This window comes from Bos javanicus, chromosome 21 (assembly GCF_032452875.1).
Source record: "Bos javanicus breed banteng chromosome 21, ARS-OSU_banteng_1.0, whole genome shotgun sequence".
Lineage (NCBI taxonomy): Eukaryota > Metazoa > Chordata > Mammalia > Artiodactyla > Bovidae > Bos > Bos javanicus.
The window spans coordinates 31690373-31703489 of record NC_083888.1 but is presented as its reverse complement, the minus strand read 5'-3'; the positions used below and the strand labels follow the sequence as shown (position 1 = coordinate 31703489).

Genomic DNA, 13117 nt, shown 5'->3' with positions numbered 1-13117 from the left:
GAGTCTTCTCCAACACCACAGTTCAAAAGCATCAATTCTTTGGCGCTCAGCTTTCTTCACAGTCCAACTCTCACATCCATACATGACCACTGGAAAAACCATAGCCTTGACCAGATGGACCTTTGTTGACAAAGTAATGTTTCTGCTTTTTAATATGCTGTCTAGGTTGGTCATAACTTTCCTTCCAAGGAGTAAGTGTCTTTTAATTTCATGTCTGCAGTCACCATCTGCAGTGATTTTGGAGCCCAGAAAAATAAAAGTCAGCCACTGTTTCCACTGTTTCTCCGTCTATTTGCCAAGAAGTGATTAGTACATCCATGTTCATAGCGACATTTTTCATAATATATGAAATGAGATAAAAACCCAAGTGCCCAATAACAGATGAATAGATAAACAAAATGAGGTATACACGTAGCATGGAATATTTTTCAGCCATTAAAAGGAATGAAGTTCTGATACATGCTAAAACATGGATGACCCTTAAAGACACTATGCTAAGTGAAGCAGGACAAATACTCCTGATTCTACTTATACATGGTCCCTAGCATGGCAAGTTCATAGAGACAGAAAGTAGAGTAGGAGATGAGAGGAGCAAGATAAGGAGTTATTATTTAAGGGGTATAGAATTTCTGTTTGAAATGATGAAAAAGTTTTGGAATTAGTAGTGATGGTTGGTAGAACATTATGAGAGTACAGATGCCACTTAATTGCACACTTAAAAATGATTAAAATGGTAAATTATCTGTTATGTATATTGACATTGGCCACAAAAAAGTAATTGTATAAGGTTAAAAAAAATCCCCTCTATCCTCTACTAATTCACAAGTGAGTCAAATGAGGTCACATAAATGGTAAATGCCAGATGTATGCTCATTGTCAGCAATGGCCATGTAGCAGAAAAACCACAGTTCTCAACACCAATGGAGAACTTTGAAAACTACTGCTCCTCCGCCCTGAAATTTGTGTGTAATTGACCTGGAGCTGCGACTGGGCATTGGGGTTTGTGACCCCTGTCACATTTCTGATCTTATCTCCAACCACTCTTCACCTCCATCACTCTGCCCCAGCAGCATAGGCCTCCTTGTCCCCTGAATAGGTCAAGCACCCTCCTGACTCAGCCCATCACCCCTTCTTTTTCTCTCCAGTATGGCTTAGCTTCTGCTTTTCTATTTCCGCAGTTGGGAACCCTGATCCCATCTGGCTGCCCCATCCCCACCCTGGCTGCTAGTCTCTGAAGCAGCAGCAGATACTTCCTGTTGCCCAATAGTGGGTGGCCTGTCAACACCAGGGAAGGGCCTGTCACTCACTGGCCTGCTTCTGTTATCCATTGCTCAGGGTGTCAGGTCTCAGCAAACCACCACACACTCTTGCTAATGTCAAGGGCGCTCTGACCTGACCGGGGAAGGTAGCAGCCAAGCCTAGCCCAGCAGCCCCAACGTCCATCTGGGTGGCACCCCCAGGCCCACATCCCCTCTATAAGCCATGGTTTTCTCTCTATAAAGCAGGAATAAGAATACCAGCCTCATGGGGCTATTGCATCTTGTTACCTGAAGCCACAGGAATGACTGTCAAATGGTGGAATTTAGTATCCAGTGGTGAACAGAGTTGGGGAGGCATCCTGAGATTAGGAAGACCTACATATGAGGCTCACGCTGTAGGTGCCTATCCAGTTAAAAGTCAGGATCCCTTGGGATCTCTTCCTGGTCTACTAGCTCCCAATGCTGAGCAGCAGCACGTGGTCCCCTGAGGACTGTGCTTAGTGTCTCCATCCTCAAAGCCTTTATCTCAGTTGAGAATCACTCTAATATCCTACAGATGAGGAAACTGAAGTTCAGAAAGGAGAAAGGATTCTCCAAGTTCCCCCTCAGCAAGTGAGGGGGGAAGCTTCAAAGAGGCCTGTCCCCATTCTGAGCCTGGAGCATAGAGAGTGTGACTAAGCCCGCGAGGGGGGGGGCCTTCCGGAGCTAGTCCAGCAGGATGCCCTAGCTAGCGTGGGCAGCCCCCAGGGCACCGGGTACCACTCTCTCTTACTAGAAGTGAGGCAGTTTCGATTTCCGCAACTAGTTCCCTCCATCGTTTCGTTTGCAGCGTCAGACAGGCTCTAGCTGAGGCAGACAGGCATCCTAACCACAGCCCACAGCCTCCAAGCTTTTTTGCATGAGAGGAAACATCCGTCACTGGAGAGGGTGAAGAAAGGAAGAAAGGCTCTCTGCCTCCACTCAAGGCTGGTCAAGAGCTTTTAAAGCCCAGCCGGGGTCTTCCCTTCCTACAGTCACCCTATGCAATCCTCTGGGCCAGAAAACCCGTCTTACAAACCCACTGCACCCGCTCCCCCTCCACACCTTTACCCATGCCAGGCCTTCCACCTTTGCCCTCCCACCAGCTCCCAAGTCCTCCCCCACCTTTCCAGGCCCAAGCAGGGCCCTCCCTCTCCATCCCAGGGGCTAGCAACCCTGGCTGTGTGGAGGTACCGGGAGAAGCCAGCCAAAGTCCCTGAGTTCCTGGGAACTGGACAACAAGGAGGACCTTGAGAAGCAGATCTTGTTTTCCACTAAGAATAAAATCGAAGGTGTGGCTTACGTTCTTGACCCAGGACAGAGCAGCCAGGAAACGCTACAGGGGAATACCTGCAGGCATCACAAAAGTGGGGCAAACGCGACCTTGAAGCTCTGCAGTCACCGGCTGCATCAGACGGTCGACCGCATCCTATGGAGTGGGTGTGGAAGAACCAAGTTCTTGGGTTCCTGGGGGCACACACACCACAAAGTGTGCACAGAGTATATGGAAGAGTTCACGCTACTGAACCACAAATGTCACCTAAAAACACCATCTCAGCTTGAAAACAGGAATTGCTTAGTTTTGTTTTTTAAACATTTTCCTTTTAATGGCATATGTAATCTGTGATCATTTGCAGAAAATTATGGTGAGAGAGATCAACTTACTTCCAAAACCATGGAAACCAATGTTACTGAATAGGGAGCCACCCTTTAATCCTTTAGGAATTATAATTGAACCAAGAACTCACCAGTCCTCCTTGGATTTAGGGGCAGAATGCAATAGGGTCCGACAGAGCTAAGGGGTGTCCCTGCTCTGCCTGGGTTGTATGACCATGAACTCGGCACTTGACCTCCCTGTGTCTCCGTTCTGGACATGGGAGGCCATTGGCAAGTCCTTCCCTGCAAGGTGGATTTGGGGACACATATGTCACAGGGCCTGGTGAATAAGGGATGCTGAACAACAACCAGGAACAGCCGCCTCTCCCCTGAGAAAGACGTATCTGGGACTCAGAGAAAAAAGAATTTTCACAGAACAGGAAATAAACATCTTCTTTTTCATTTTTAATTGTGTAATGTAATTTTCATTGGGTAATATATTTACATGGTTCAACAATCAAACGCTATAGAAAAGTACATAGAATATTCAATGCCACCCAGCCCTGAAACCCATCAATCTTTCTTCTTTCACTTCCCCCAAAAGGCCATCACTTTAATTAGCTCTCTGTGTGTCTTTCCCGAGATTCTCATTGTTAATACAAGCCCATGCATGTGTGCTAAGTCACTTCAGTTTTGTTTGACTCTTTGCAAGCCCCTGGACTGTAGCCTGCCAGGCTCCTCTGTCCATGGGATTCTCCAGGCAGGAATACTGGAGTGGGTAGCCAATCCCTTCTCCAGGGGATCTTCCCGATTCAGGGATCGAACCCAGGTCTCCTCCATTACAGGCGAATTCTTTACCGTCTGAGCCATCAGGGAAGCCCTAGTACAAGCCTATACCAACACTCATGCTTATTTCCCCCCACTTTTCACAATGGGTTGCATACAAGACACATCACTTGGCTCTGTGCTTTTTACACAGAACACCATGCCTCAAGGAGCTCTGCAACCAGCACAGAAAGAGTCTGTTCTCATCCTTTTCAATAGCCACGGCCAGGAAGGCACAGGGAAGGCAGTAGGTGGCAGCAAAGGAAGGCCAGCCAGGGGCCCCCCTCTCCCACCTCCTGCCTCTACCATCCCCTCCTGCTCAGGAGAACCCCCTCCTCAGCCACTGGCCTCCTCGGCCTTCAAGGCCACAGGGCCCTGCCCTGCTGCAAGTCCATCCACAAAGCCTGAGTGGGCTTTGATTCCCAGCAGAGCCCCTTCCAGGCCACTCTGATCCCTCTTTCCTAGATGAAAAGTTTCCTGCCCAGCCAGAGGACTATGAGGGGTCCCCAAGTGGCTGCTAGTGCCAAATGCCTGAGAACTGGCCACACCCTCCCACCCAGGAATGTCTCCTCATGTGGGAAACTTGCAAGAAGTGGTCGTCAAGTGCAAAATCTTGATACACAAAGATCGACCCAGAATGCTAAATAGTTGGCAATAATTTCTGTTGTTTTTTAAGACAGCATATTAAAAAGCAGAGAAATAACTTTGAAGACAAAGGTCTGTATAGTCAAAGCTACAGTTTTTCCGGTGGTCATGTATAGATGTGAGAGTTGGACCATAAAGAAAGCTGAGTGCCAAAGAGTTGATGCTTTTGAACTGTGGTGTTGGAGAAGACTCTTGAGAATCCCTTGGACTGCAAGGAGATCCAACCAGTCCATCCTAAGGAAATTAGTCCTGAATATTCGTTGGAAGGACTGATGCTGAAGCGCCAGTACTTTGGCCACCTGATGTGAAGAACTGACTCACTGGAAAAGACCCTGGTGCTGGGAAAGATTGAGGGCAGGAGGAGGAAACGACAGAGGATGAGATGGTTGGCAGCATCACTGACTCAATGGACATGAGTTTGAGCAAGTTTCTGGAGTTGGTGAAGGACAGGGAAGCCTGGCATGCTGTAGTCCATGGGGTCGCAAAAAGTTGGACACCACTGAGCAACTGAACTGAACTGAATCCAAATGTCCAACAGGGGACTGTATAAATAAATCACATGTGTGTGTGCTAAGTCACTTAGTCATGTCTGACTCTTTGTGACCCTATGGACTGTAGACTCCTCTGTCCATGGGATTCACAGCATGTCCACCAAATCCACAAATTGGAGGACTGTACAGTCACTAACAATGGTGTTTTGAAGATAAGGAAATCACACCCAGGCCCACGCACGTTCAAGATAAAATTATGTCGAGAAGAGGATTGTCCCCCCACACTCTCCTCCTCAGTAGGGAACCTCAGAGTCTCAGAACCGGAGAGGGGAAGAGGCCACAGTAGCTGATCAGACAAATGGGGCCTCAGGCCTCTCCCCCAGCCCCTAGACCACGCATCCTTGGTGAGTCATTCCCCCACCGAAGGAAGTGGTACCTCCTCTGTCCTCTGTTGCGGAGCTCAGCACCTCCTCACTTAGCGTTTCCAAATGAAGCTGGAGCCCAGCCTCAAAAGGGAGAAATGTAACCTCAAGTCAGAGGGAAAAGTTCAGGCCTGGTTTCTCGGTCCCCTTTGATGGTTTCCGCCCAAAGCCATGATGGTGGGAAGAGCAAGGCATGAGAAGGAGTATATGTGGCCATTACTTTTCCTTTTAACAACCCCGAAAAAGACAGGATGTGGGTCTTAATAAAACCTGGTCCAGAACTAGATTTTCCTTCTTAAAACAATATCCTGTGACTTCTTTGCAAAGGCGGTTGGATGTATAGGTCTGGGAGGCAATGAGAGGGCAGGAGGGAAAAGTGCAGCTCAGAGCAGTGCTCTGGGTGCTCCCTGTGCCTGGTCCATTATCAAAGAACTCTAGACTCCAGAAGTCGATCCTGACTTCTGCTGCTGCTAGGTTGCTTCAGTCGTGTGCGACTCTGTGTGACCCCATAGACGGCAGCCCATCAGGCTCCTCTGTCCCTGGGATTCTCCAGGCAAGAACACTGGAGTGGGTTGCCATTTCCTTCTCCAATGCATGAAAGTGAAAAGTGAAAGTGAAGTCACTCAGTCGTGCCTGACTCTTAGCGACCTCATGGACCGCAGCCTACCAGGCTCCTCCGTCCATGGGATTTTCCAGGCAAGAGTACTGGAGTGGGGTGCCATTGCCTTCTCCTGACTTCTTCTAGGGAAAGGTAATCTGACAGTCTCATTCAGCTGTTTGGATGGGGGATGAGGATCGGAGGGCCCAGCTTAGACTACCTAGTAGAGAACACTTCTCAACAAATATCTGTTGAATGTAACTAAAGCAAAATGAAGGAGAAGGTGGGTTCAGGAAGGCAGTAGGACTGTGGAGGCCCTTACTGTTCGTCCACTTATTCTATTAACATTGACCAAACACACAGCCCACTCACCAGCCCTTTGCTGAGGATGCAGACAGGTGTTTCTTGCAATACACTTTGGCTGCTGCTGGGAGCAGAGCCCCTGCAAGGAAAGCTGTGTATACTGGGAAAAGGAGTGGTAATCCCGCAAATTCTCTGGGATTCTCTGCCCCTCTGCCCGGTGTTGAGTCAGGTTCCAGGAGCTCTAAGGCCCTGTCAGCTCGGGCACCTGGTACTCTTATCCTTAGCTTTCTTTCCGACAGCCCCCTGTTCTGAGGCTCAGTTACAAACTTCCTGCAAAACTGTGATCTTCTTTATCACTGTGTGTGTATTAACAGAAATCAAATGATCCTTTCCCTCCCCTGTGGCTAGCCCACCCCAGCCTCACTCCCACAGAAGCCTGCATCTGAACGTGAGGCTGCAGATAGAAGGAGGCTATAAATAAATACTGCATGGTCACACTGACAAGATGGCAAATACAGGCCTACTGAGGGACAGGACTGGTCAACTCTACCACTTCTAACCACTGTGTCTGCTTTTTATAAGTTTTTGTCTCCTCTCTTACTATCAGGCTACCAGCTATCTGTGAAACTGTCTCTAACAGGTCAGTATCAGTTCAGTCGCTCAGTCGTGTCCGACTCCTTGCAATCCCATGGGCTGCAGCATGTCAGGCTTCCCTGCCCATCACCAACTCCCGGAGCTTACTCAAACTCATGTCCATCAAGTCAGTGATGCCATTCAATCATCTCATCCTCTGTTGTCCCTAACAGGTCTAACAGGTCAGGCCCACCAATATTTAATCAATCAGATTCCATGTAGATCCCTACTATTTGCTCTATCTATAGGTCAACAAAACCACATGACCGAGCTTGTTAAAACTGTGGGTAAAATCAGAGTTCATGGGCCCTAACTAAAAGCTATAGGGCATCTGGAATGAGTAAAGTATGCAAGCTTAATGCAAACTCGTAGAACCTCAGAAACCACTTTTGTTTCCCTGCTCACAATGAAGTGCTACCGTGAACAGGGCTGGCTCTCACCTGTGTTTCAGATGGTCGAGGCTGCCAGGTAAGGGGAGTGCTGTGGTATTAGACACGATCCTTCTAGCTCAGGGGCTTCCTTCCACTACACACCAGCCATTTACAGGCAGTGTGTTCCCAAGCTGTGGTTAACAGTATTGCCTGGGCATGGGATGGGGGAAAGCCAGGGGGAAGGGCAGGCTGAGCCCTGTCCCTAACACCTGCACGGCGGTTGGATCACTGTATCTTTTCCATTTTACTGCTTTGTCTGTAAATTGGGGTTCAGAAGACCTCTGTGGAGCCCATCGGATCTGATTTCTCTGGGAGGTAGGAAGGACTGAGTTTTTCCCTCCTTCACCAACGTGGCCCAAAGATCCAGTGATGGGCGCTGTGGCTAAAGAGGTAGTGAAGCACCTGAGTGAGAGCAGACGATGGGGCCAACTGTCCAGGTGTCACCCAGCTGTGTGACTTTGGCAAGTGGCTGAGGCTCTCTGTGCCTCGGCCTCTTCTTGTGAACAATAGGTGTCACAATAGCATCCACTTCCTGGGTTTAAATGAGTCAATAGATGCATAGTCCTGAGGACAGCACCTGACCCATCTTTAGTGCTCGGGTTAGTTGTCCTTGTGGGCTGGGCCAGGCTGAGCATCTGGGACACGTGTTAGGATTCAGAGCCCGGGGGCATCAGCCCTTCCCTCCCTGCTTTGGCCCTCCCTAGGGAAGCAGCACCTCTACCCCAGGCCCCCGGAGCCAGCAGCTGAGGAGAGGAGAACTTGTGGGTGACTCAGAGGTGGGGCGAGCACACAGTGTGGGGGGATGCCGCACAGGAAGCCGCCGCAGGTAGAATGCTGCCGCCACACCCTGCTCCCTCCTGTACCACCTCCCCCCTTCCTGCCCAGACCCTGCCTTGGGGCTGCTCCTCGGGCCAGCTCTGTCCTAGGGAAGGTGGAACCAAAGGCTCTGGGCTGGACCAGATGTCCTGGAACTAAAATACAGGCAGGGTGTGCTTGCCCCGCCACGGGCTGCTAAATGCCTGGATTTTCAAGTGAAAGTGTGGGTCTCCCAGTCATGTCTGACTCTTTTGTGACCCTATGGGCTGTAGCCCACCAGGCTACACTGGAGTAGGTTGGCAATTCCTTCTCCAGGGGATCTTCCCAACCCAGGGATCAAACCCGGGTCTTCTGCATTGCAGGCAGAGTCATTACCATCTGAGCCACCAGGGAAGCCCTAACCTTTCCCCAGTTTTGCACTTCAAGTTGGAGCAATGATGTAGTGACTCACTGTCCAGTCTGTGCATCCCCTGCTCACTGCAGCCCCCCACCCCTCGCATGGGTCCCAGCTGCCAGCCTGGCGCTTGGAAGGGGCTGAGGCAGGTCTGCTTTCCTTGGCTTCTCTGGGCTGGTCCCAGCCCCTCTCTGTAGAGATGGGGAGATGGAGGCCCAGAGAGACAGCCCTCTGCCTACTGTGCAGTTAGAGCAGGCGGGAAGCGAGCCACTCAGACTCTGGCCATGGGCCCCAAGGAGAGCGTAGCCCGGAAGGGAAGGAAGACCTGGCTCGTTAGCTCTCGTCCTCCTGGCTGGAGGCCCCAGGAAAGGGCCCAGGGAGGCCAGACTGTCGGCTGAGTCCAGGCCGACTGAGCAAAGAGCCAGTGTCCTCTGCGCGGCTGGAGGGGGTGCCCTCAGGACAGCCACGTTCCTCAGCTCTAACCAGAGAGGTCTCAGCTTTTCCCTGGGAGCCACTGGGAACAGTCAGCGCTTGAGAAGCAGAGCAGTAGGCTGAGAGACAGCAGGAAAAAAAGGCAGTGGGGTCCAAATGGGTCTTGCAGGCTGTGTGGCCTGGGCCCAGCAATTTCACCCCCACAAGCCAGCTGGGCACTGGAATTTCTCAAGGAAAAAACTTGATTTACACGTGCGCTGAATTTAAGAAAGCGAACAAGGAATTGCCCAGGCCTGTTGCCTCCCTGAAGGACCCCTAAAGTCTGCAAGGAAGAAGGGTGAAGAGGGGTGGGGTAAGGGCAAGAGATTGTGCTCCAGCGAGATGCAGGGGATTTTGTTACATTAGATCCCCTTGTTTAGCTCTCCCATTCAGTTAGTATGTTTGTTAATTATCTCTACTCAGAGAGGTAAAGCTCAGAGAGGTAAAATGACTTGTCCAGCCTCAAAATAGCAGAGCCAAGATCCAAATTCAAGTTTATCTGGTCCCCAGACCTGTGACCCTCCCTCCTTTACCTCACAAGTCCTCATCAAGTTCCCAGCCATATATCATATGCTCCTAAAAGGTTCCTGCTGTGGAAAGGGGGTCTTCCAGAGGAAAGATCTGCCCTGGGATCCCAGAGAATATCCATCCCTTGCTTGCTGAAGTTTGCAGAGGAATCAGTATCCCAGACTGAGGACCCCCATTGTCCACTTCCAACTCAGAAACAGCCCAGGTCACACCCCTCACCCCGTGACGATAAAGGATCAAAAATCAGCCATCATTTTTATGAGAAAACTCCCCTCTGGGAGCCACATCCCCAACCCACCACCCTGAGGAAATGTCAGCTGAGCTGGCCTCCCCAGGCACACTCCACTTGCTGAAACCCACAGCCGTCTTCACTCACCCAAAAGGCATCTTTGAACTGAAGCTGAGGCATCATCCTCAGGCAACCGCCACGGCAAAGCTTGCTCTCCTGCCACGGTCAGGGCTGAACGAGGGCCAGGAGCCAGGCGCACCGTCCCAGTCCCTGCAAGGCTGGCCCGGGGGGCCCCCTCCCCGGCCGGCGGCGCCCTCTGCAGCGCCTCCGAAGGCAGCCGTAAGCCAGAGACTGCCGGAGGGAAGAAACGGGCTCAACCTGTTTTGTTTGGGGCTAGAATCAGCGGCAAAATGAGGAAGGGCTGGTGCCCAGTGATGGGAGGAAGGGCCCCACGGTCCGGCCCGGCCCCTCGCCAGCCCCGCGGAGATGAGGACTCAGTCCAGGCTGCAGGACTGAGAGCAAGGAGGGCAGCCCCGGGTCAGCGAGGCAGTGGCCAGCGGGAGAGGCGGTCCCCGGGGCCTCCGCAGCAAGGTTTGTGCAACCTCCCCGGGGCAGGCTCCAGGGCCGGCGCCCCACAGGAAGTGGAGCCGCCCCGCCTGCCACCTGTCACCCTGCTACGCGCCTCCACTTGCCCCCTTCCGATGTTCTAGCGGGGAATGTTCTCTGAGCCACAAACTCAGCGAGCCTGAGGCCCATTACAGTTGTGGGCAAGGAGGAGGGCAGGAACCCAGGTGCTGTCACCCACCACCCCAGCCCCAGCCCCAGCCCGGCCCAGGTCCAGAGAGGCCAGACTCTCCACCCGTCACTGGAAAACCACTTCAGGAAGGGAGGGGCTCACCCAGACCAGAACATCATCACACCCTGCATGCACGATGCCCCAGTCCACGTCCTGCCCTTGAGGAGGTCACAGTCTGGGGGCAGACATAGCTGTGGGCTGGGGGTGGGAGGAAGGTGAGAGCACGGAGGTAGAGGGAGCAGGTAGCTAGGCCAATGGAGAACAGCCTCATGGAGCCTGCCTCTTCTCCAGGTCTCCAGATTAGACCCTCTCTGGGGCAGGAAGTCCCCTCTGAAGATGGAATCTTCAGGCAGGAAGAATGTTGTTGGACTGAGAGAGACAGAATTACAGAGGCATAAATTGGGGAGTTTGAAAAATCCAGGTGGAGGCCCCTGTTTTTGTTCTGTCTGGGCCCTACCCTTCAGAAGGACTTGAATACACCCTCCAGCTCTCCAAGCCTCGGTTTCCCTGTCGGCCACCCCTAATCTTTGGAAAAGATTAGGGAATTACTGGAATTTCTGTTTTTGGTGGGGCAGGTGCTGGGGCTCTCTCTGTGTGTCTGGTATTACCTTGGGAAGAGCCTTGGACTGGAGCCCCAGACACCTGGGGAGGAAGGGCCTGCCCACTCAGCAGAAGATGCCGGCGGGGGGTGGGGGGGCAGAGCCCAGGGTGGGTTGGCAGGAAGGGATGAATCAGGATTGTCCACAAATCACCACCCTCAGCAATGCCTCCCTTACCACTGACTGTGGTGATCAGACAGATGAGAGCTGCCGCAGGAGAGAACTAAGCTCCCAAGTACCAGCAATGTGAGCCCGGGGTTAGAGATGGGGCACACCCATACCTCCGAAATAACCACCCAAGAGATAACTCGCTGGGGAGAGCTGCAGAGCAGTGGGGCCATGGTGGTAGCCCCCTACCTCCAGAATCCATGTGTGTGTGTTAGTCACTCAGTTGTGTCCCAACCACGGACCATAGCTGCCAGGCTCCTCTGTCCATGGGGATTCTCCAGCCAAGAATACTGGAGTAGGTTGCCAAGCTCTCCTGCAGGGGATCTTCCTAACCCAGGGGTTGAACCCAGATATCCCGCTTTGCAGGCTGGTTCTTTACCAGCTGAGCTATAAGGGAAGCCCAGAATCCCTAGGATCTAGCTAATAAGCATCTCCAGCATTGAAAGCACCCCAGTTGGATTTTCTGTTGCTTGTAGCTGAAGACAGCTAACGTCAATATCACCTTGAATGACGAAGGCCAAAGGCTGAGGCTGGACCTCATCCCAATGGCATCACCACTTCTGATAGCCCCTACTCAGCCTCCCTGGCCTCAGGTTTCCATCTACCAAATGGAGTGATGCTTCTAGTTCTGGAGACAGACAAGAAACCCTCAGTTAATGACAGGCTCTTACCCTCTTATTCCCCTGGAGGACGAAACTCAACCTGCTCCATTATCCTTGTCTGAAAAAATGAATGGGCAGAGGAGCCTGGTGGGCTACTGTCCCTGGGGTCACAACGAGTCAGACATGACTTAGCCACTGAGCACAACACACCCTCTTATTAGCAGGAAACTTCAAGTCAGGCTCTCTCCCCTGCCTCTCCAGGGGCTCTTCCCATCACCCCTCATAAATTTCTGCTCAAAACAGCCCTCTTCCTTCCCCCCAAAGGTCCCCTCTCTACTCCTACCTCCACAACTTTGCCTCTCTCTGCTCCCTAGCCTCCCTCCTGACATGCCTGCCTTCATCTTCCTTCCCTGCACAAATCCTCCCATCCCCCAATGCCCGCCACAAAGCTCGCACACATGAGGCCTTCCTTTCCCAGCCAGGGCAGGCCCAGATGGATGGCCATGCTGGTTGTGGGCTGAAGCGATTAGGGAAGGAAGTAATAGGAGGATTCTAAAGAGACTCTAAAGTGCTCTGCTGTAGACAGGCCTTCCTCCTCCCTCCTCAACTCCCCACTGAGGCTCGGCCACCTCGGTGGCCAACAGCCAACTCTGCTTTGGTTTACACTTGCTGAGTACTGGGGGCATCATTAAGCCTTTTACGTGGACCACCTCATTTAGTCCTCCCTTATCATCATCCTCACCTCACAGAGGGGCAAACCAAAGATTAAAGAATTTATGTGACTTGGAACTTGTCTGGTGGTCCAGTGGCTAAGCCTCCCCCTTCCAATGCAGGAGGCATGGGTTTGATCCCTGGTCGGGAAACTAAGATCAGCAGGGTATGGCCAAAAAATCAAAAAAGAGAAAAGAGTTTATCTGATTCGTTCAACACCTCACAGTCGGTAAGTGGAGTGTTGGGCTTCAGACTCAGGTTTTCTGATGCCAAAGCCCATGTCTTAATTTCCCCTCGTGTCTGTTACCAACAACCTCTCTTAACAGTGAGTTTCATCCTTCCTTTCTCCAATTCTGCCTCCTCCAGAACCTCTCACTCTGATCCAAAGCTGGAAAAGGTGAGTCCAGGGAGGCTGTTGGGGCTGGTGGCTCTATTGGATGAGAGTCCAGCCCTGGCGCCTGATCATCGTCCAATTTCCCTTTGTTATTTGCACTGCCTAAGGATGCTTTGGCCCCAAAGAACATAAAACCAGAGGGTCTGATGTGGATGACATGTGTTATCATCCATATACGTGGTTTGGAG

The 13117-nt window shown here is 51.7% G+C and overlaps 1 protein-coding gene across 3 annotated transcripts in view; it reads right to left on the bottom strand.

Moving 5' to 3' along the window:
* Positions 1-10472, bottom strand: part of PSTPIP1 (proline-serine-threonine phosphatase interacting protein 1) — a 44706-nt gene extending 34234 nt beyond the window's left edge. Inside the window, exon 1 of one of the 3 annotated variants that reach the window (XM_061394735.1) lies at positions 9807-10472. In XM_061394735.1, coding sequence (XP_061250719.1) covers positions 9807-9842 — 36 coding nt within the window. In that variant the 5' untranslated portion in view covers positions 9843-10472. The remainder of the gene's footprint in view (positions 1-9806) is intronic. The other 2 variants (XM_061394733.1, XM_061394734.1) reach the window with 2 other exon arrangements.
* Between the last annotated feature and the right edge of the window lie 2645 nt (positions 10473-13117).